This window comes from Phyllobates terribilis, unplaced genomic scaffold (genome assembly GCF_046119375.1).
Source record: "Phyllobates terribilis strain yellow unplaced genomic scaffold, ASM4611937v1 Scaffold_4__5_contigs__length_816908805, whole genome shotgun sequence".
Classification (NCBI taxonomy): Eukaryota; Metazoa; Chordata; class Amphibia; order Anura; family Dendrobatidae; genus Phyllobates; species Phyllobates terribilis.
This window is the reverse complement of record NW_027362764.1, coordinates 325,440,998-325,466,103: the sequence shown is the minus strand read 5'-3', so window position 1 is coordinate 325,466,103 and position 25,106 is coordinate 325,440,998. Positions and strand designations below refer to the sequence as shown.

Sequence of the window (25,106 nt, the reverse complement as noted above, 5' to 3'; positions counted from 1 at the left end):
AGGCTGCTTAATAATGTTGGACAGCCTTCTTAAGTAGTCTTGCCTTTCATTGGACACACCTGCCAAACTAATTAGCACAGGTGTCTGCAATTGCTTACAGTGATATAAAGAGCCCTGACACACATCACCATCAATGAGTTTAACTGAGAAACAAAAAAATTCTTACCTTATCACTCCTAAACACTTTTTGCATAATAATTTGGAACACAGTGTACATGTGCTTTTCCACAAAACACCAGTGGTTCACGTAGTGAATCTTACAGTTCTAACTTGCCAACCGTGGTCTGTATGGTCTGTTCAATAAAGGGCCCAAAATTAAGATAACATAGACGGGAGAGGTCTCCATGAATACGAGTTCCTAAGTATTTGATACCCTGTGAGGGCCAGGCAAATGGAAAGTTGGACTGGATGGAATCCTGTATGGATTTGGGGAGGGAGACATTGAGGGCCTCAGACTACACTGCATTGATTTCTAAAATTTGACCATGTAACAAAGTGATCTATTTCAGCCATAACAGCAGGGATGGATATATGTGATTGAGTGATATATACTAGGACATCATCAGCAAATGCAGAGCTCTTGTACTCGGTGCCTCCCACCTCAATCCACCTAATATTGGGGTTATGGCGAATTAATGAGAGCAGGTGCTCCGTCACTAGGATGTATAAGAGAGGGGACAGAGGACGTCCCTGCCTTGTCCCATTGGTGATTATGAAAGGTGATGAAAATGTTCCATTCATCTTCAGCCTAGGTGACGTATTGTGATACAGGGCCATGATTTTGGCTATAAAAGGGTCCCCTAGACCCCTCCCCAAGCTTTTTAAGAGAATAATATATGGCGTGCCAGGAGACTCTATGGAATGCTTTCTCAGCATCCAACGAGAGTATCTAATTACAAATTTTTAACTGCATCTAGCCCAGGAAATACTTTGTGCCTAGTAGCAGTGTCTGCTAGTCAGCTGATTATCCCAGCTGTTAAGCAAGCTACACCACCTGTAGTTTGGACACTTAATTTTTTCAAAGGAAATGGTTCGGGCCCCCGGGACACTCAGTGAAGAGCATCGGGGAGGCACCCCAAGGCATAGGGGCTGGGACTGGTGGTAGGACGCCTTGCGGTGGACCGCCAAGCTCGATCCTTATAAAAGCTTTTGAACTGCAGCAGCTTTAGTGGACGCTACTGGAGCTGGAATTACCACGGCTGCTGGCATGAGACTTGCCCTTCAATAGATCCTTGTAAAAGGATTTAAAGTGTACTCATTCAAATTAGAGAGACAATTTAAATTAAAAAGCTTAGACCTGCCTCCACCACAGGGGGGCTCGCTCGACCCACCAGCGGACAGGCACCAGTATTGGGAGAGGGGGGCTGGCCGTCAGGGTCCACCGCGGCTCTTGCACAAACCCGGCAACCCAGAGGTCGCACGGGCAGGAACGGACTGGCTGTGTCGGCTTCGCCCTTTTTTTTTTTTAGAAGGGCATGACATGCCTATATCTGTGTCTCCCCCTCCTTTTACTCCTCCACCTCTTTTCTTTTCGCATGACTGTATGTACTTGTCACTTTTCCATGTGTTAGTTGTGTCTTTTGAGCAGTTTGTCAGCTTTTGGACACCTTTGAAGTGTTTTCTATGTGTTTCTATGTGTTTTTGTTTGCCTGCCATTGGTTTTAACGGTGTTCGAAGGTGTTCGACGAACAGTTCGGCGAAGATACGGGTGTTCGACGAACCGATCCGAACTCGAACACTACGGGGGTGGCTCAACACTACTCATAACCCCAAATGTGGTTAAAGTCCACCACGCTGCCTTCGGTACACCTCTCTTCAAACGCTGCCCTTTTTGGTCCTGCTATTTATTCTTTAGCCAGCGTATCTGTCTGCATCCTCTCCTCCACTAAGTCAGGAAGCTCCCGCGGCCAGCGGAAGCTGAGCGAGGTTGACCCGTCAGGGATAGGGGGGTCCTAGTGCCCGTAAACCCAGTCAAAATCTGTGAGCTACGATTTTGACTGGGATTACGAGTGCTAGGACTCTTGATGGGCAATCCTTCTATTTTTGGTGATCTGGCTTCCTCTGCTCCGCTTAGCAAAAAGAGCCGGCTTTTATTATACCTTTTCTCTGATTGTTCCTCACCTGGTTTTGGCTCCCACTCCTAAGAAAAAAATATTGACCAAATACTGATAGTCGGGCCCTGGCCTTAAGAATAGATACTTGGAGACACGTTACAGGCATGGCTTTTACAGAGTAACTATATGTGACCACACACACGCAGATTAAAGGGAACCTGACATGTCCATTTTGGGTATTAATCTGGCCCAGTTTGTTGTTATGCAATGTGCAGCACTGACATTGTTTTCTCTAAGAAAAGCTCCCAGTATATATGTGTAAAAACACTTTATATCATTAGGGGATTCCCTCACATACTTTTCGTCTCAGTCATAGGGGCGACGCTTTTTACTGATTCAGTAACGGTTCTGTTCAGAATTGCAGCTGATTGATTGCCGTGACTGGCCTGATGTCACGGCAACCACCTAGCAAGTCCCTGATGTCACGGCAACCACCTAGCAAGTCCCACGCATGCGCACTGCCCTTCCGCTCCCTGGGCTTGCTCGCTTGCTCCAGAGCCGCTGTGAGTCAGTGGTTATATGACGTGTGAGTGTGCACGCTATGCGCGCCACTGTGTCCCCTCCACTATGCACACCACTGATTTCCTGTTGCACCTGCTGTCAATACAGTTCAAGATAAAAAAGAGTAGGCCTCCGGAGCACACGCTCATCTGATATGAAGCTGAAGCTGTACACTTAATCAGTGCTCATGCCCAGGGAGCAGATGGGCAGTGCGCACTTGCGGGATTTGCTAGGTGGTTGCTGTGATGTCAGACCAGTCACTGCAAACAATCACATGCAGTGGGTATGAATAATTTTGAACAGAACAATGACAGAACATGACTGAACTAGTAAAAAGCGCTGCCCCTATGACTGAAACTGAAAGGTCTGTGATGCAATCTACTAAGGTTAGTGATTGCACATTGCAGAATATGGCTACAACACTGGTTACATACTAACTGTAGTTACAGTAAGTCATTGAGGTTGTATTGCATGTAGAACAGGTTTAAAGAGGTTGTCCACAAGTTTTACATTGATGGCCTTAGGATAAATGATCAATGTCTGATCGGTGTTGATGCACCACTCGGCACACTCCCTGATCAGCTGTCCTCGGTGTTGGCGGTGGCCAGAACTGACCAGTTACATGGCTGCTCTACATTACTGCACATCCACCTGCTATTCAAATCAGTAGGATGTGCAATATCCGGCCAGGGCAACTATACAGTAGACTTAGCAGCTAAGTATATGAGCAGTTTCGGTGGTTGCCAATGACGCGCCCCTGGGCCTGTGTCGCGCTGCGTTGCGCACGCGGGAGCTTACCCGGAGCCGGATCTGTTGAGGGTTGTAGTCTCGTGGCGGTGATCCGGTCCGTGCCCAGGGAGTCAGACTAAGTGGCGCTGTTTTAGCGGTAGATGTTGGACGACTACGCCACCCGTTGAGTGCAGCCAGGGAGCTGCTGCTGCAGGGCAGACCGCTGAGGCCGGTGGTAGGATTGTGCAGCGTGATAGTATAACCCCCAACGGGAGGGGTATGGCCTCAGGGCAGCCGACGTGGATGATGGGGGTAGCAGGAACCACTCGGAGACGGTACTGTGTAGTTCAGGGTCTTTACTGGTGACAAAGATAGACCCTCCCGGAGTACTGGCTAGCGATTGGGGCCTGGTCAGTCCTTGAGCAGATGGGATCTCCCCTGGCCAGGCGGAGTTGTAGGCCTCCCAAACTAACGATACTATTCTGGCTACCTTGCTAGAGGCGGGTATAAGTAGCCCACGTCCCTGAGTGTACCGTGTGGTGCTCACCCGTATGGCCGGTGACTCGGGGCCTTCGGGTTTCTGGGCCAGAGGACCTGCAATCCCCTGCCGGTCGGTTTCTGCTGCTGGATAGGAGTTAGTCCCCACAGCCTCGGACTCCGGGTCCGGTGATAACTTCTCAGTCAGGGCGAGCTCTGCAGCTGCCAGCCCCTGACTCCTTGTAACACTGCTCCCACAGAGCTCCTGTTGTTTCTTCCTATATTTGCTTCTTTTCTCTGCTTCTTCTCTACTCACTAACCCTGCCTCAGCCCTAGGTTTATATAGGGGAAGTTCTTCCCCTCCCAGGACTGGGCAGGAGGTGTGGCATGCATAGGATCCCTGACCAAGAGACCTCCCACCTGCTCTCAGACATAACATGGCTGTTACTGTGGAAACCAGACCCCTGGGGTGCCACACCAACACCTAGCAGCTGATCAGGGAGTATGCCAGGTGTTGCATAACCACCGATCAGACATTGATGACCTATCCTAACGCTAGGCCAGCAATGGTAAAGTCATGGACAACATATTTGAATTTAGGCAGAAATTTTATTTTTTTTCTAATATGTAGATAATTAGCATCCTCCTCATAGGGTTTCTGCCTACCTCTTCCTCTTCTGTCAATCTAAGAACCAAAAAAATCCCAATAATTACTTACTAATAGCATTGGGAATGGCATGACATTATTGTAAAGGTATTAGATATCAATATTGTTATAATGGTCTGAATTAATCAGTCTTATTTTTATTGTGTTACAGGAAAGAAGATTACATATGTATATAGTTTACTGCCAAAACAAACCAAATTCTGAGCATATTGTTTCAGAATACATCGACACATATTTTGAGGTAAGTTGATTATTTAAATATCTTCAATCTACTTTAGTTCTTAATGACACAGAGAGTGTTTTTTTTCTCAATCGCCATATTTCAAAAGCTTTTACCCTTATTTTTACATTGAAATAGAAATATTATATACCCTACAATTCAAGTTATGCTTAAAGACTGGGGACAACTTTCAACTTCTAATAAATATATACAGGTGCATCTCACTAAATTAGAATATCATCAAAAAGTTAATTTATTTCAGTTCTTCAATACAAAAAATGAAACTCATACTATATAGAGTCATTACAAACAGAGTGATCTATTTCAAGTGTTTATTTCTGTTAATGTTGATGATTATGGCTTACAGCCAATGAAAGCACGAAAGTCATTATCTCAGTAAATTGAAATAATTAACAAAAAACACCTGCAAAGGCTTCCTAAGCATTTAAAAAGGTTCCTTAGTTTGTTTCAGTAGGCTCCACAATCACAGGAAAGACTGCTGACTTGACAGATGTCCAGAAGGCAGTCATTGACACACTTCACAAGGTCACAGAGTTCCAATTTTCATTTGGATATCAAGGTCCCAGAGTCTGGAGGAAGAGTGGAGAGGCACACAATCCAGCCTGCTTTGAGGTCTAGTGTGAAGTTTCCACAATCAGTGATGGTTTGGGGAGCCATGTCATCTGCTGGTGTAGGTCCACAGTTTTTATCAAGACCAAAGTCAGCGCAGCCATCTACCAGGAGATTTTAGAGCAATTCATGCTTCCCTCTGCCGACAAGCTTTTTGGAGATGGAAATTTCATTCTCCAGCAGGACTTGGCACCTGTCCACACTGCCAAAAGTACCAATGCCAAGTTTAAAAACAACAGTATCACTGTGCTTGATTGGCCAGAAAACTCGCCTGACCTTAACCCCATAGAGAATCTATGGGGTATTGTCAAGAGGAAGATGAGAGACATCAGACCCAACAATGCAGACGAGCTGAAGGATGCTATCAAAGCATCCTGGGCATCCATAACACCTCAGCAGTGCCACAGGCTGATCGCCTCCATACCACGCCGCATTGATGCTAAAGAAGCCCCAACCACTTATTGAGTGCATTTACTGAACATACATTTCAGTAGGCCAACATTTCGGATTTTAAAAACATTTTTCAAGCTGTTTTTATAAAGTATTCTAATTTACCTAGATAATGAATTTTGTGTTTTCATTGGCTGTAAGCCATAATCATCAACATTAACAGAAATAAACACTTGAAATAGATCACTCTGTTTGTAATGACTCTGTATAATATAATATATATATATATATATATATATATATATATAATACTTTTTGTATTGAAGAACTGAAATAAATTAACTTTTTGATGATATTCTAATTTTGTGTGAAGCACCTGTATATAGCCATCCCCAGAATGTGATAGGGCAACCTAATCGGGTCAATAGGAAAACCTGAAGAGGAGCAAACGCAGAAAGGAAATATAAAGGCAATTGGAACTGTCAGCATAAGAACATAGAAGAAAAGGGCAATAGTTCAGCAGACATGAGAACCGACCACAGAGTAAGAAGTCACCGAATCAAATCCCCAAACCAAGCCATGACACACCATCTCTCTATACCGAGGTACTATGTGAACCTCGCCCCCAGCATTGCGGATTTTGGTTCTCCACTGCATTACACCACCTAAAGAGATGGCTCCCAGGCTTCCTAAGCTGCATCAGTGATGCCATGACTCCACAGAAATACCACCTGCAGGCAGGACAGCTCATCCATGCTTTCAGACTGCATAGCTGCTTTTAACTTTAAATCTTTATACTGCTATCGTCTGTGCTCTCTGACACTTCATGACCACATTCTCCACCAATTGTAGGGATTCACTTTCTCTGATAGGCATTCTATAACTTTCACACAGGTAATGCAGTTGGTTCAAACGTGCAGTTTTATTTCTTCCATAAAACTACAAGTGATTTAAAAAAAAACAGACTCATCTGGGTACAAAGATACAGTATAACAGGAAATAAACAGTTTGTAAAAAGAGATAGCAACCAAATATAGATAGATAGATAGATAGATAAATAAATAGATCTGCCTTTATTGCATATTGTTAAAAACATGAAGCCGGAGAGTCCGTACACATGATAGACAACGGCCGTTTCGTGCTTATTTGTGTTATGTTCTGCTACCAAAGCTAAGGAAAGAGAGGAGATCTGTCCCTACTATGAGACTCAGCTGAATCCCTACGATGTAACAGGGAACCTGATCCTGCGATCAAACCTGCTAAAGTCCTAATCTAGTCTGTACGAAGACCTATAGATGTGGGGAGGGAATCCCTACAAGTACTAAGGACTGGGAGGAATATGGGACACCTCCTAACAGAAATAGTAGCAGACAGACGAACAAACAAAATAGATAGAACATAGAGGTCCGTAGACCAAGCAAACTAACAGAGTTAGATACAGAGCACAGGCTAGCTAGAAAGTAGATATACAATGAAGTCCAGCAAAGCCAGAAGGGCGGAGCAGGACTAAATAGGCCAACAAGGTCATGTGACCAGCAAAGGAAAAAAAACCTAACAGCAAGGTTCTAACAATTTGGGCTTGTACGGGTCACGGAATACAAGGGATTTTTCGGAGGTAAGTATTTAAATTCTATACACACCTTTTTATCTGAACAACCAATGTTAGACTGGTAAACCCCATATTTTGCGTTCTGAAAAGATTCCCTGTCAAAAATTACCAAAAAACACATTTAAAAACAGAAATTCATCAAAGACACTTTTACCAAAAAACGCCATGTCGATTTTATCATTAAAACTAATGGGACCTTGCACCAGTGTGCGCAAAATCAAACAAACTTCTCTTCTAAGAAGGAGTTTATGTAGATCTCTTCCTTGCACAGGTAAATGAACCTGTTCCAGACCCGCAAAGTGTAAGACACGTGGGTTGCCATCATGGCAATCCCATATATGCTGAATTAATCTCTGTGATCCCTTTCTGGTTTGAATTGATTTAAAGTGTTCACGAAACCGGACAAAAAGAGGGCGAATGTTTTTTCCTATAAAATAAAAGACATGGGCAAAATATTATATAGACCACAAATTTAGTGTGACAAGAAATAAAATCCAGTACTGTATGCATATTGTCACCTATGTTTAGGGATTTATCAGTGAGATGGAACAAGCAGAAATTACAATTACCGCATTTGAAATTGCCTTTGCCCGAGCACTGGCAGCTTCCACATGGGCACAGTTCACACTGAACAGGCTGCAGCTCCAACGCACAGACTGTTCAGCTTTCCTAGCTGACCTATGCCGTCTCCATTCAGAGAGAGTCCCTGGCATGTCTCTCCCAGCTATAACTCAAATTTTGGCTGGTCACTCATGAGTAGCACACTCGACTCTACTCAGCATCCAACAGATTGACGCACCTAGTGAATCAAGACCTGCAATGCTAAGATTTAATACTAACCTACCTGGCTTTGCTACAAAAGCAGAAACCTGGTGATGGATTCCTTTGAAAGTGTACCTGCCAGTTGAGACATACATGCTGCCCGTGGATTGAGCAGTATCAGACGCTGTATGATTTTAGCCATGGATGTTTAGCTTTGAAACTCTGCGGCATTTCAGAGAAAAACATTGTTTAAAAGCCACTGAGTATCGAGCCACACAGGAGATTAGACGGCAAGGAAGGTCTCCGGCAACTTTTCCCTGCCCACTGCATGGAATCTTTTGATGTAAATATAGTTTATTGATTAGCTTTTGTCAAGTTTTCGGATTAAATGCAAATAGCAATTCCGTCAATTCTTTAATTTAATTTTTACCATGTGATAAAAATAGCAAGGTATCTCAAATCTAAACGGTGATAGGAATACAACAATAAAAATATGTTTCATGGAAGAAAAGGCAATTTTTGTTTTGCTCCATTGAATGGAGTTTCTTAGTGTCTCTTGTTCAAATTGTGAGACAAAGAAAGGATATTATAGCAATCCTTTTCTGTGTCAAACCATTACATACTGTAGTCTTAATTGACTGTGGATTGTAAGAGGTTAAGCTGTCGGTGAATGCAATGCCACTATAATGATTTTTGGGGGGGTTAGCTTTTGAGGCTGTGCATTCAACATGATGTACATGTTCAGCATGATGCTTTTTCTAAAGTCTCTCCATGTCATACATGTAAGTCAGGACGTGGGAAGGGAATTTTAAAGCAGTTTCCCACCTTTTGCCATACATGTTAAGTCACCAGGATGATTCAGTAGCAGTGTCTGCACTGAAACAGTGATTGTTTGCTGCTGCAAAATGTTAAATTGGCTGTTAAAATGGCTGTTTAAAGTTATCTTTTAAATTATGTCTGCTTCCTTTGTTACCCCATTGACACCCTTACAATCATGTTGTTCTGTCTCAGTCTCTACTTCCTGTAATTTCTTATTAAACTTTGGCTGGTAGGTTGTCTATAAATAAATTACTGAGGCCCTAATACACTGAAGTACAGGAGTGATTTACTGAAGTTCTCAGCGGATTACACACCCAAGTCGCATAGACAGATTAAAAAAATGAAAAAGAATGCTTTGGAAGGGGGCCTGTTTAGCTGCTGAAGGAGAAGGACATCAAGCTGGGAGCTCCGAGTCTAACTCTCAATTTCAGCAATTAAAACAAGTTTCTCGGGTCCATCCACCATTCTAACATCTCAGGTGACAACCCAAGATCGGAAGGGATCCCGAGAAGAGCCTCCAAGAGCAGCGGTGCCGATTTCTGATTTCGGGCCTACCTGGATCCCTGAAGCCACGGTCTTTCCTGCTGGGCAGTCCCGGAGTGCGCCCAGGAGGGTGTCGGCGGTCCTGACTGGGGTGGTCAAGCGAAGGCTCTGAGGATCGCTTGGGGCTCGGCTCCCTCCTGCCGCAAAGGACAAGAGAAGGTGATCGGAGAGAAGCGCTGTGACTACTGAGTCGCTGTCTGGTAAGATCCGGAGCGGAAGTAGGGGAAGATCCTGATCTGTATCTGCCGCCTGAGGGGGTTTCTCGCCATAGAAGCGCCCGCCAACTTGGGGAGAGTGAGACCCAATGAGAAACTGGTTATTAACAGCACAGACTCTGACAGAGGCCACAATAAATCCACACTGGGCAATCCTTAGAACCAGGTCCTATATGTGGCATCACACTTAAACTATAAAACCTCTATAGACACATAGATACTGCTCTATAGGTGGAAAAAAAAGCCTGTGCACATGAAAATCCTGCAGTGGACTCCTTTTCTCCATTTCCTAATATACAGGAGCTCTCTAATATCACCATCGCAGAGTCTCTGACTTCATCTTGTGGATATATGCAAAATAACACCATAACCAGTCTTAACCCGGTACTGCATCCAAGATTTATTACTGTTACCTTCTAATACCCAGCCACGGTGTGGCATAAAATCTATAAAATCTATAAATGGACAATAGGCAGTTTGCTCTGATGACCATGAAATAAGAACAACCTGCAAAATATGAATCTGTAAGTCTTCCGGTTCAGGCGCCGACCATGTGAATTCTAATTAACCGCTTATGTTCTCCCCTATGGTTTCCCAATTAACCATCTGATCCCCACATTCAGAACTTTCAAGGTCTTTGTTATCATCACCTAGCTGAAGGCTATCTTTAAATACCAACTTTTGTGTTTATGGACCGCTACCTCCTTCGTAGTGGGCAAAAGCAGCCCACCTCTTCTCGCCATATTGAAATTTCTAATCATACCAAGATGGTCTCAATTCTTGATCAAGAGAAACAACTCTCCCAAATAGATGGTGACAAGGAGGCATGCCACTCCCTTAGACCACCCCGCACCTCTTGGGTAAGGAAAGGGGACACACAAATGAAACCATCAGAACTGGCAGCTGAGGTCACGGCTAAATTGCTACCAGAAATTAAATCTATCATTCAATCTCCACTTAATTCTGCCCTGATGGACTTACAGGTTAGGCAAGATGAACAAGCCGTACAGCTGAATGATTTAGAATCGCAGGTATAGACCATTGAGGATGACTCAAAGGAGGACCAAGCAAAAGTGACAGCTATTGCTCGTGAAAACATGATCCTGAGAGACTGTATTGATGACCTGGAGAATCGCTCCCGGCGGAGCAACTTGCGTCTGGTGAGACTACCGGACTCATATCCCCAAAGTGTACTGAAACCACTATGTGAAAACGGTATCCCAAAGGCTCTAAAATTACATGAGGGCAGAAAGGTGGAAAGAGTACACAGGATTGGCCCCCCACCCTCCACATCCACTAACCGGGACACATCCAGACCTAGACAGGTCATCATGAAATTCCTGGATTTTAACGATAAAGCAGACATTATACGAGCTTATAAACAGCTCAATCACCCGTTGGTCATTCAGGGGCATAAAATTTTGCTCTTTGAGAATTATTCCATTGAGGTGACCAGAAAACGCAAAGCATTTAGCTCCATCTGCACTAGACTCCATAAAGAAAAGGTCCGCTTTCAACTCTGCTACCCAGCTACTCTACGATTGAAAGACTCAAATGGCTCTTTTCGTGAATTCATATCTCCGGACAAAGCCAAAACTTTTGTCAATAACCTACCTAGGGGTCAGCCCGGATTGGACCCCTCAAGATGACAACGAAGTTTCATGTCCAAGAACCTCAGAGAGATTCGGAAGCCGAACAGGTAAAGGAGAACAGACCTAACAAAATCGTGACACAAAAAGTTAATTATTCAGGAAATTATTCTCCTCTCTACACATGGGACGCCTTGATCTGAGTGGCCAATTGGAAATTACTGCTCCCGCCCCTCCCTCTCTCTCTTTGGACTCCTAATACAGTAAATGACAAGTTTTACTAATTGGGGGAGGAGGGATAGAACTGGGAGCAAATGAGGGGAAAAAGCAAAGAAAAAATGAAAATAACAAAACAGGGAAGATTTTATTTGAAAATGGAAAAGTGGAGGTTACTTAATCCTAGCAATAGAGAATTTATGCATTTCTCACACGCCAATGATTCATGGTCTCGAATCGATTATATGTTTGTCTCCCCTTCCCTGTTGGCCAAATTGATCTCTGTACACATAGACAATATCGCTATTTCGGACCATGCTCCAGTAATTCTGGAACTATCACAGTCCTTTCCCAGAGGCACAGATTTTCTATGGAGATTTCCCAATTACTTCTGTAAAGATGACTCTTTTACCTTCTCCCTCAAATTATGGTGGCAAGAATTTATTTCAGACAACGCGGAACACCAAAACGACCCAATATTACTGTGGGAGTCGGCCAAGGCGGTGCTCAGGGGGAAAATTTTGGCGTATACATTTTCCCACAAAAAAAAGTTCTAAAGAGATATGGGGATCTCTCTACTGACTTAAAACAAGCCTACACCAAATTCTTGCTTGACCCATCCATCATAAATGCAAACCACTGGTCGCAATAAACAAGTGGAATTCAATCAATACGCAGACTTAAGGGAAAAATTTCATTTATCCAAATCTGAAGCTTATTTTTATAGATTCGGAAATAAATCGGGGCGGATTTTGGCTAATTTAGCTAAGGGGATGAGAAAACCACAGGGAATTTTTCAATTAAAAAGTACCAACAGGGAAATCCACACCAACCCTAAAACAATAAACGAGAGATTAGGTTCTTTTTATAAAGACCTCTACAAAAATTCAAATCAAACCCCTTCCTCCTCAATTACACGTTTAAATAAAGTTAAGTTACCCATCTTCTCAGAGGAACAAAAAGCTGTTTTAAACAAACCTATCTCTTTGGAAGAGGTCACGAATACAATTAAGAACCTAAAACTGAACAAAGCACCCGGTCCAGACGGTTACACTAATGAAATTTTCAAATCTCTGAGAGAGGAAATTTCCCATTATTGGAATCAATTTTTAATAAACTATCTCAAGACGACCCCATTTTTCCTTCTGCAAACACAGCGTATATTAAATTACTACTAAAACCAGATAAAGACCCACTATCCCCTAGCTCATACAGACCAATCTCTCTCATTAATACTGATATTAAGATCATATCTAAAATAATGGCTGACAGACTGGCCTCCATCTTACCCCATCTCATTTCTCCTGCCCAGGCGGGCTTTGTAAAAGGTCGCTCGGCCACTCTAAATATCAGAAAAGTACTAGGTAAAATTCACTCCTTACCAGATTTAAAGGACTTCCCAGCGATTGTTTCCTTGGATGCGGAAAAAGCTTTTGATAACATAAACTGGGAGTGGTTATATATGGTCTTAACAAAAATGTCACTAGCAGGCCCCTTCTTTAACTACATTCGTAATCTATATTTGACGCGCCCCCTAGGCCGTGGGGTGCCCGGTGCCAGGCCGGTAGATGCTGGGAGATGTCACAGTGGCGGTGACCCAGTCCGTGACCCAGGGCGGTCATTCAATAGGGGATATTTACAGGGAATTATAGTTTATAAAGTTCGTGATGCCACCTGTGGAATGCTGCAAAAGGGAGCCGCCACTGCGGAGCAGTCATCTGAAGCTGATGTTACTGCAGCAGGGATAGTGTGGCTCTCCACAGGAAGAACTAGCTTCAGGGCAGTGTAGATGGAATAGGTTGTACTGGGCGTTGTAGTGCAGGGATTGATGGCGCAGCAAGAAACACAGAGATCAGATAGTGCAGTCCCAGGGTCTTTACTCACAGTTGTTGCAGTCCAGATTACAGGGATCCATGTAACTGCCCCCATCGTGCTGCATTTATTCAGGGAGGGGCTCGGTCCACCCTCAGATAGCTCTGGAGTACATAGCAGGACCCCCTTCTGTGTCTTCTCTCTGGCTGTCTCCCTGAACCTCATACCAAGTGTCCCAGTCCAGTACCTACGGGCCTTGGCGGGCGACGTCTGTTCCGTCCCCAGGGTCCTATATTGCTACCTTCCTGGTGAGACTGGTATGGACTCTTGGCTACAGGACATAAAGTTCTGCAGCCTCCGGTTTCTAGCTGAGACATGCAGTCTTCTACTAGTTGAGGGACCGGTCCCCTTTGTGCAGCCTGACCCCTCCACCGCCTGGCAGACGCGGGCGTACGGGTGGCCTTCTGCACGGCTCGTACCCCTAGGGTCCTCTCTTCTATTCCTGGAGCCTTTCTCCTGCTCCCTCTCCTCTTCTCTCTCCTTATCCTCAGACTTGGGCCTCACGGACTAGGCCCGCCTCTGGAGCAGAGCTCCTGCAGAGCCTCTGCTCCTCCATCTCTCCTCTCACTGGCTTGTCTTTCTAAGATGGCTTCTCTATTTATACCTTTCTTCCATGTGCTCCCCTTAGCTACTTCCTCCACTCACACCCACTACATGGTTACCCCTACCAGCTAGGTTCCCCCCACTCCAGCCAGGAAAGGGGCTCAGCAAGAGACACAGTGCATCTTGCCCCTCCTGCTGGCCTGGAGTGGTGTGTTAGGGTCCTGAGCTGTACTCCTTCCTTACCTGAGAGTGAGATACCACACCTTTGGTTTAGATGCAGTACCTCTGTGGCGACCGAACCCTCAGGGGCGCCACATATTCATCTCCAAGGGCTCAGGTTCACACTCCGCATTTCTTGTCCACTCCATTCCCCCTTGAGAAAGGAACGAGGCAGGGTTGTCCGTTGTCCCCCCTCCTCTTCAACTTAGCGCTGGAGCCCTTAGTCCGCATCTTGTCTGATCCAAGCACTTTCAAAGGCATTCAGTTTACTAGGAAATCAATTCAGGCGGCTTTTTTTGCTGATGATGTCATTTTATTTATGTCTGACACCACCCAACATCTACCTATAGTATTAGACTTACTTAAAAATTTTGGCCCTTACTCAGGGTTTAAAATCAATGTTAAAAAATGTGAAATACTCCCATTAACTGAGACAGGAACAAAACTCTGCCCAGATGGGTCTTTAAATGGTATATCCCTAGCACCCTCACATATCACCTACCTGGGAATTAAAACAGGCCGTTTGCCTTCATCTATATACACCTTAAACTACCCTCCTCTTATAGGAAAAAATCGTCAATCAATTAAAGTCATGGCAAAATTTGCCTCTATCTTTTATGGGTAGGGCGCATTTGGTAAAAATGATCTGTACAGCCAGGATTATGTATAAACAACAAACCTTACCATTACTCCTGAAACACACGGACTTAACTATACTCAATAGAGTTTATATATCAGCTGAGAGGAAAAACTTTTTAAAATATAACCTTTATTAGATCCTTAAAATAATTAATTTTTTGTACCTCCAATGTCCAATATAAATGGCTCATAACCCCTATCACATCATCAGCAAGCTCCCTATACATTAAAGGGAGTCAGCACAAAATACTTCTAACTTTTTAGGGACACAGTACATTACAACAGGACACTGTGCAACCCTCTTATAAATCCCATTGGAAGGAACCAGAGATATATATTGTCAATCCCATCTGGTCCATATAAAACTTAGACATAGTAAGGAAACTATACATAATATGTGTAGATCTCACCCATTCTCTTGTCCATGGGCATCCTCCAGGGTTTTTTCCATTCAGTAATTTCCAAATGTTAAGGATAAATCTACCCTGTCGTGCCCCTGGTTATTGCTCCCGCCCTGAAAAGGGCAGTACCCAAGTGTATCTATTGCCCCACAAAAAGCCTCCCGACGCGTTTCTTCCTCCTCAAAAAGCATTCATCAGGGGAGTGTAACTCATATCTTGGGGAGCACTATAAAAAAGTGACTAAGTGCTATAAAGTGCTATGTGGTTTAAAAAAAAGGTTTCACCTAATGGACCTCACAATAGTGAGTGTCCATTTTTTGTGGTACAGAGTACTGTCACCACCTTCAAAAATGCAAATATGCAAAGAGAAAAGGGGAGTCTCCATATCTATCTTCTTTGTTTAAATATACTCCTTTTCCCTCCATTTTTGGGCGTCCCATGTCACTTCCGGAGTGGGGCTTAATTTGTTTCATCATTATCACTAAATAACAGCCTTTACGTTATAGAAAATTATCTCTTATCTTTCTTAGGTGTTAGTTTTCATTTTCATAAAAGTCCCTTTCTATTTTTAATATCGCGGTGGCCTCCCATTCATCCCTTAAAAAATGGCCACGTATTTTTTTCCTCTTATTATATCCATCTCTTAAGATCACCAAAATACCACGTGTCAAAATGTGGGGTTCATATATTTATTTTCTAGCGTTCATTATATGATTCTCCTTCCTTAGCGTTTGGAACGCATCTGCCATTTCCGGACACATGGAACGCAAGCCTTCTACATCATTTCCGGTCGTTCTCTGCTGCGTCATTTCCTGGCGTCTGGACCGCAGAGCCCCACGTGACCTTCAGTATTTCCGGGCACGTGGAACGCATAATACCCACACCAGCCCGGAATACGCGCTTATCTCAGCGCTTCCGGGGGTCTGGCTCACAGAGACATCTTATGGGCATTCCCTATGTGTGTCACTGATCTCATTACTGCCTCAACGTGTGATTTAATGCATTCTTACACAGAATCCCTCCACAGGAGGGAACTTCTTTCTTAGAAAAACAACTTTAGATCGCCAATATCCTACTTATTACTCTACATTTCCCTCCTTTATTGTAACTGGAGGGATCTAATGGTGCCACCCCCGATATAGAAATTATTAGGGAACTTTTACTATTAGATCTTTACTCTGGCACTAAAACCAATTTCTTTTCAAATAATCCATGATTTTTCTTATAAGATCTGCCAGTACACAAAATTATCACTCCATAATTGCATATCAGAGGTACCTATATATCGCCCTGTTTAATTTTTCTTTACTGGGCATGTAAACATTTGGCCTTCGTTTTCAAAGGCATCTCTTTCTTTTTTAAAAAAAATAATCTGACTTATAGCTGGTTTCAGTAAGTGGATCTTTCCACAGAACCACGGCCATCTCTGGATATTACAGGGGGTTCATATAAAACAACTGTAATTAAGCTGTTCATTTAAACCCCCAGGGGCCATGGTACCTAGCCGGAAAATCCATCTTGCCTCTTTCTGCTGTAGAATTTTGTCCATGTTACCTCCTCTAATATTGATCTTCATACATTCAATTCCCATAAAGGAGATTACTTTAGGATCTCCTCCATGTACCGAGTTCACATGCTTTGCAATTGGCGTCTCTTTTTTATTTAATATGTCATTTAAGTGCTCCCCTATACGTCGTCTCATTTCCCGAATAGTTTTTCCTACATATTCTTTTTTACATATACATGTTGCCTTATATATTACAAATTTAGTTCTGCCGTTAATGAAAAAAACTTTGTATTTTTCACATTTGGGCATGCTACACAGCCACTACACTTGTAGCAGCCCTTGAGTCTTATTGGTAGCCATGACTTTTCTTTTTTGGGGGGCACATAATGACTCTTTCTCTGATTGTTCTACTTTTACGGAAAGTCACCTGTGGTGTGGTGCCCACAGTTCTCTTCAGATCCTCATCCATTGTTAGAATGCCCCAATACTGTTCTATAATCTTTCTAGCTTCCAAAGCACCATTATCAAATGTGGCTATAAATCTTGTACAATCCATATTCTCTTTTTCTTTCTCCAAGATTTTAGGAGTAAGTAAGGTCTCTCTACTTTGTTTCAGAGCAAATTGGTACGCTCTTCTAAGTACCCAGTCAGGATACCCCCTCCTTTTAAATCCTTTTCTCATCTCTTTTGCCTCCTGTACAAATTCCTCATCAGTGGAACAGTTCCTTCTAAGCCTTATATATTGGCCCTTCAGTATTCCCCTCCTCAGAGGGAGAGGATGATGGCTCTCCCATCTGAGGAGGGAATTTATGGCCATAGGCTTTCGATAGATGGTGGTATGCACTCCCCCCCCCCCCTTATTTTTTGTTGATCCGTATATCTAAAAAGGGCAGGCTTGTCTGGTGTATCTCATATGTAAATCTCAGTCCTATCTCATTTCTATTCAAAGCTTTCACAAATTTTTCAAAGTCCCTTTTGGGTCCCTTCCAGAATATTATTACATCATCGATATACCTTGTCCACAATTCAATACATTGTGTGAAACACTGATTCTCCTCTGTGAATACCACGGTCTCCTCCCACCAGCCCAGGAACAAATTAGCATAAGTTGGCGCACAAGAATTGCCCATAGCTGTGCCCCTGAGCTGGTGGAAGGTTTTACCGTTAGACAGAAAAACATTGTTTGTAAGCACAAACTCAAGCAAAGTGAGTATCAGTACATTGTGTGCTTGAAACTGATTTCCTCTTGACCACAAAAAGAACTCTACAGCCTCAATGCCCTTTATGTGTTATATCGAAGAGTATAGGGCTTCAACGTCAATGCTTGCTATCCAGACTTCTCTATCTAGATGTAGCCCTTCTAATTTACACAAGAGATCCATAGTATCTCTTGTGTAAGAGGGGAGTGCCTAGACAAAAGGTCGGAAATACTGAAGGTCACGTGGGGCTCTGCGGTCCAGACGCCAGGAAATGACGTGGCAGAGAACGCCCGGAAATGACGTAGGAGGCTTGCGTTCCAGGCGTCCAGAAATGGCAGATGCGTTCCAAATGCTAAGGAAGGAGAATCATATAATGAACGCTAGAAAATAAATATATGAACCCCACATTTTGACACGTGGGATTTTGGTGATCTTAAGAGATGGATATAATAAGAGGAATAGAAATATGTGGCCATTTTTTAAGGGATGAATGGGAGGCCACCGCGATATTAAAAAAAGAAAGGGACTTTTATGAAAATGAAAACTAACACCTAAGAAAGATAAGGGATAATTTTCTATAACGTAAAGGCTGTTATTTAGTGATAATGATAAAACAAATTAAGCCCTACCCCGGAAGTGACATGGGACGCCCAAAAATGGAGGGAAAAGGAGTATATTTAAACAGAGAAGATAGATATGGAGACTCCCCTTTTCTCTTCGCATATTTGCATTTTTGAAGGTGGTGACAGTACTGTGTACCACAAAAAATGGACACTCACTATTGTGAGGTCCATTAGGTGAAACCTTTTTTTTAAACCACATAGCACTTTATAGCACTTAGTCACTTTTTATAGTGCTCCCCAAGATATGAGTTACACTCCCCTGATGAATCCTTTTTGAGGAGGAAGAAACGCATCGGGAGGCTTTTTGTGGGGCAATAGATACACTTGGGTACTGCCCTTTTCAGGGCGGGAGCAATAACCAGGGGCACGACAGGGTAGATTTATCCTTAACATTTGGAAATTACTAAATGGAAAAAACCCTGGAGGATGCCCATGGACAAGAGAATGGGTGAGATCTACACATATTATGTATAGTTTCCTTACTATGTCTAAGTTTTATATGGACCAGATGGGATTGACAATATATATCTCTGGTTCCTTCCAATGGGATTTATAAGAGGGTTGCACAGTGTCCTGTTGTAATGTACTGTGTCCCTAAAAAGTTAGAAGTATTTTGTGCTGACTCCTTTTAATGTATAGGGAGCTTGCTGATGATGTGATAGGGGTTATGAGCCGTTTATATTGGACATTGGAGGCACAAAAAATTAATTATTTTAAGGATCTAATAAAGGTTATATTTTAAAAAGTTTTTCCTCTTAGCTGATATATATTGTCAATACTGAGGTTTATAAGTAAATGCTGCCGTAAGTTTAAGCAGTTTGTGGCTAAAATTTTTTATACTCAATAGAGCCTTCAGTCACTTTATTTGGAAAGGAAAAAGTTCTAGGATTAGTCTGAGCAAACTTATGGCTTCCAAAGACGACGGAGGCATTAATTTCCCAAGCATCAGAAATTGCAATCTTGCTTGCCTTTTCCGGTATATAATAGACTGGTTCCATAAGAGAAGTACATATTCTGACTACACATTGGAAGCCGACTATGCATACCCCCTTGACCTGGTTGCCCTCCTTCATTCTCGATTCACCTCCCTCCCTTTGGAAGTTAAAAAGTCAACAATTCTTAGGGACACAATTTCCGCATGGAAGGCAGTCAGGAAAAAATACGGTCTTTCTTTCAGGATTTCAAAGCACCTCCTGATATGGCAAAACCCAGAATTCCCCCAGGGTAATGAAAATAAACTATTTCTGAAATGGCGATAAGCAGGTGTAGACAACGCATCCCATCTTCTCCACTCAAGTGAGCAAAGATGGATGACATGTATCGAGTGTTTAGACAGATACAATCTACCCCCCAACATTATTTCCAATATGAACAAATCAAACTATCCGTTATGGCCAATTTAAAAGATGTGATCTTTGAGGTCTCCCAAAATGTCTTGGATGTCATTCTGTTGTCTCCAATGGGTACCCCTTCAATTTCTGTCCTTTATTCTGTAATGAGATCCAATCTACTAGGAGTTCACGCAGATACTTTCTTCAAATATTGGAGACAACAGTTGGAGGATGTGGAAATCTCTGATAAGATCAGGTCAGGCTGGAATTTAATAAGAAAACTCATTATAAACGAAGCATGGAGAGAAACGCAATATAAAATCATGCATGGCGCCATCTATGCATTTAACATACCTAAAAAAGACCAGCTTTCAAACAGGCTAACAGCTTGCCCTAAATGCCACCATCCACTATCCAACCTCATGCATGGACTATGGTCATGCCCGGCTTCAGTTTCATATCGGGGACAAGTATCAGCTATGATTGACACCATATGGGGTCCGGGTTATACTCTTTCCCCTTATCTAGCCTCCGAAATTGCTCCACACCCTACTCATCCTGGCAAAAAAAAAATTACCTAAGTATTGGCTACAACCCAACACCCCCCCCCCCCATTGAAGAGTTAACAGCTCAAATGAAACATTTTATGGCAATTGAGCAACAAGACGCCCTTAGCAATAAGGAAACGCAAGCTGACAAATTTCTTCTGAAATGGAAACAGTTTATTGTAAATTTCTGCTCATTAAATGAAAAAAAGAACATGGTTGAACCCTTCACTTCCACAGCGTGGTACATACTGGAAGATCTTGGGGATAGCCTAGGTCCATTATGCCTGGATTGAGGGGGGGGGGGGGGAGAGAGTGGAATGGAAGGATCATTTGGTGAAGGTCTATAATACTAACATAGGTGGTCTAATCTAACAAGATGGCTTCAATAAGTCAGAGTATCAACTGGATTGCATGTTAATTAAACTGATGTAAGTTACATTGTTATTAAGTTCTTATATTATATTGTTTTGCTTTACCAATCAAATATGTAAGAATTATCTTTTTCTCAGTGAATACATTCAAGAACAAATCGTTCTTTTTTTTTTTTTTTTTTTAATATATAATTTTTATTAACTTTTTCAAAAAGAAACAAAACATACCAGATTAAGGTGTTAATAGGGTATCTGATTAACACCTTAATCTGGTATGTTTTGTTTCTTTTTGAAAAAGTTAATAAAAATTATATATTAAAAAAAAAAAAAAAAAAAGAACGATTTGTTCTTGAATGTATTCACTGAGAAAAAGTAAACCCTCAAGCGTTTCCAGGGCCGTCTTTCATTTCGCCAATTTATCCCCTCCAAGCCAGCCAAATATGGTGTAAAATTGTACAAAATGTGTGAGAGTAAATCAGGGTACACATCCACCTTTCTAGCTAGGAACCGCCAAATTAACCCACTAAACTGCCTCAAGACAATTGGTATCCAGGGTAAAATTGTCTAGGAACTAATGACTCCATTTCTTCACCAAGGGTACCACGTGTACTCTGACAACTATTACACGAGTATTCCCATATATAAATCCCTCCATGTTGCAAATAGAGCGGCCTATGGGACAGTCAGAAAAAATAGAGTAGGTTTTCCATCACAGTTGGTGTCCAGACATTTGGAGAATAGGGTGTCATTCTCACTTGCAAGTGACCAACTTCTTGTAGTGAAGTGGAAAGACAGGAAAGACGTCTACATGCATACCACGCTGCAAGCGGACACGACTGTCACAGTCAGAGACAGGGGCGCCACCAGAGACAAACAAAAACCGATCTGCATCACTGGGGGTGTTGACGTGTCTGACTAGGTGCTTCAACAGTATCTGTTGAAGCGAAAGGCCAGGGCCTGGTATAAAAAGTCAATATTCATTACCAAAACCATCCTTAACAACCTCCGATACGCCTTTTCACGGCGGTCGTTAAGGATACTTATTCCTCAGTGCAGCTCTTTCACGTGTAGCGCCCCCCATGTTCTCCGGGGGTAGCTGAGACACCCGGAGAGCATGATCAGGGACGGTTTTTACGGTCCCATGTCTCGTGATCGCCATTATTAACCGAATAACGGCGATCACAAAAAAAAGTCTGATTTAAAATTAATTTCTCTCTCCTCTGATATGATCTAACATATCAGAGAAGAGAGAAATGGGGTCCCTGAGATCTCCACGGTACCTTATCTGTGATCCCCCGGCACCCCTTTCCTTGTGCAGAAAGAATATGGCAGGTGCATGTGTGGCATCCCGGTACCCGTTCTACTGCTGCTAAATGAGATAGTTGTAGTGTGGTAGTAGATTTGTTCCATTGTGTGTACTGAGTTAGGGGATATAATACATTGCATTGTAAATTGTACTTAATTGCATTGTACTTTCCTGCCACCTGCTGGCCAACGTGTGTATATGAAGTAATGATTTATTCTCCTCGCCACAAGTGGCCATAGCAATAACTGGGAGTGGCCTCCCACCTCAGGGCTCTCTGACTGGGCACTGGTACAATCCAGTTGTGGGCGGTTCCAGCTGCCTCAGGAAGATTTAGGAGAGACATTATTCTCTCAGAGAAGTGTTTTCAATGTCAGTCTATGCTGAGGGGACATTGTTCCTCACATAATCTCCTTCACAAAAAGAGTGAAGTGTCTTCCAGTCAGGAGAGAGAACGCTGTACATGGACTCTTCTACACTCTGGTTATCTTGATCACTTCTAGTCAGGACCAGATCCACGTGGCTGCCAGGCCACCAACTTTGCTTATACTTACCCCCTGCGAGAGGAAACGGTGGGCTAAAAACTGAGTACACCCACACTTTAGTGTGTTTCCACAGAGAACCAATCTGTGAAGGTCCCTCCATCAGTGTAATATTTCCTGGACTGTGCATAGCATTTCCTCTACTAGCAAGTGAAGAGAACTCTGCTCCAGCCGCCCTGAGAGGTCATAACTTTGATTGTCTCATGAGGAGAGAACCATTACTTTCATATGTGCAATATACTGTGAACTTTGCCTGTAAGAGAGACTGTATCCTGTTACCTCCTTCAGTAAAATTGTTATGTTTACAAGTTCACCTTCGTGTCTGGCTTCTTGAGATTGCACAAATATCACGGGCAGCCAGGCAACACCGCTACAGAAGTGCCTCCGGGGGTCCTATACCATCCACAAATGCCACCTCACGCTTTTTAAATTGTTGTGGACACTAGGGAAGTGTTGAGGGGTCCAGCGACCCACTTCAGCTACCGTGACATCATTATCTGCTAGTAGTGAGACTACACACCCCAGTGGCCTACCAGACATGCGCAATGCGCCCACCAAGATCTGCCTCCCGGCACCCAGCAACCGCTGGGATTTTTCTGATTGACTGCTGATTGACTGCTGGCTTTTGATCACTGTGACAGACCCTATCACAGTGATCAAAAGCCCCCAATATTAGTAAATATGGCAGCACTTGGGCTGTGCCTCTCTTCTCTCTTTGTAGTTGTTCTGGGAGAGAAGAGAGATACACTACGTCCGAGTGCTGTCCTGTCAGAGAAGAAAAAGTCACAAAAATCAAAATTCTACCTCCGTGTCTGTACCGCTAAACCTCATTGATCACCTTTCTGTGTCATCCCCTTTGTCTGATTACATTTTTTTTTTTGCGGTTAGGGCTACTAGGGTTAGGCTTATTAGAGTTAGGTTTAGGCTTAAAGTTTTTTCAAAAATAAAAAAAATAAAAATACTAGTGTTAGATTATGTTTAGGTGCAGTAGTGTTACGTTTAGGTCTAGTAGTCTTAGATTAGGTTTAGGGCTAGTAGTGTTAGATTAGGTTTAGTTTTTTTGTTAGGCAGCAGCATAAAATAGAGCAATGGCCTGCAGAACATTCAGTTCGGAGCAGGTGTACACACTGCTTTGCACCGACTGCTCCATCAGTGAAACAGAATCTGCCTCTGAATTACAGCAGTTTTCAGACAGTGACGACTCCTTTTCCTCCACAGCCCGATGGTAGAGGAGTCGGTCGTCACTGCTGAAGCTTCAGAGGCAGGACCAAATATCACAGTCCCCCCACCGCTGTGGTATCATGACAGTTCATTTTCCCCACAAATTTCCCCTATTTTAGTAGCCCCTGGATTAAAATTAAATGTCACCAATTTTACCTACTTTTAATTTTTTTCTCCAAATTTTCGTTACCCCTGAAGTCCTACAATTCACTGTCCACCAAACCAATCTATATACCCGACAGTATATTTCCCAAAAACCCTCATCCTTCCATTCCCGTTTCTGGATCCCCACAAATGTCCCTGAAATAAAAAAAAAATTGGGCCTTACCCTGAACATGGGATTAATAAAAAAAAAATACACTCCGCTCCTACTGGGCAAAAAAATCTGTCCACAGTACCCCTGTATTTTCAGCTGTCATGTCCCGAGCCCACTACGAAGCCCTGATGAGATTCCTGCATTTCATTGACAATTCCCAAGAACTGACCCAAACTATGATCGGCTGAACAAATTGAGACCCCAAATTTCCTTCCTAAAACATTCATTTCTATATTCATACACCCCAGAGCAAAATGTGGCGTTGGATGAGTCCCTGATGAGTTACAAGGGCCGTCTGTCCTTCCGCCAATTCATACCCTCCAAGCAAGCAAAATACGGCGTCAAGCTCTACAAAATGTGTGCAAGCACATCAGGGTGCACATCCACTTTCCTAGTAAATGGAGGTAGTGACAAGTGACCAGCTTCTTGCACTGAAGTGGAATGACAGGAAGAATGTATTCATGCTGACCATGCAGCATATGGACACCACTGTGACAGTCCGAGACAAGGGCGCCACTAGGGACAAATAAGAACCAATCTGCATCACGGATTACAATAAATTCATGGGTGGCGTTGACCTGTCAGACCAGGTGCTTCAAACATACCTGATGAATCGGAAGACCAGGGCCTGGTACAAAAAGGTAGTAATCTACCTAATTCAGATTGCTACCTACAATAACATGGTAACATAGTTTTAAGATTGAAGGAAGACTAAGTCCTTCTAGTTCAACCCATAGCCTAACATGTTGATCCAGAGGAAGGCAAAAAAAAAACATGTGGCAAACACTAAGCTCCACATTGGGGAAAAAAATTCCTTCCTGACTCCACATACGGCAATCAGACTAGTTCCCTGGATCAACACCCTATCAAGGAATCTAGTATATATTACCTGTAATATTATAATTTTCAAGAAAGGCATCCAGTCCCTTCTTAAATTTTAGTAGTGAATCACTCGTTACAACATCATGCGGCAGAGAGTTCCATAGTCTC

At 43.0% G+C, this 25,106-nt stretch overlaps 1 protein-coding gene across 7 annotated transcripts in view; it reads left to right on the top strand.

Annotated features, from left to right (window-relative positions):
• Positions 1-25,106, top strand: part of LOC141265383 (triple functional domain protein-like) — a 1,868,493-nt gene that overhangs the window by 1,582,138 nt on the left and 261,249 nt on the right. For all 7 annotated transcript variants that reach the window (XM_073678400.1, XM_073678401.1, XM_073678399.1 and 4 more), the window contains one exon: positions 4,640-4,729. In XM_073678400.1, coding sequence (XP_073534501.1) covers positions 4,640-4,729 — 90 coding nt within the window. The remainder of the gene's footprint in view (positions 1-4,639; positions 4,730-25,106) is intronic.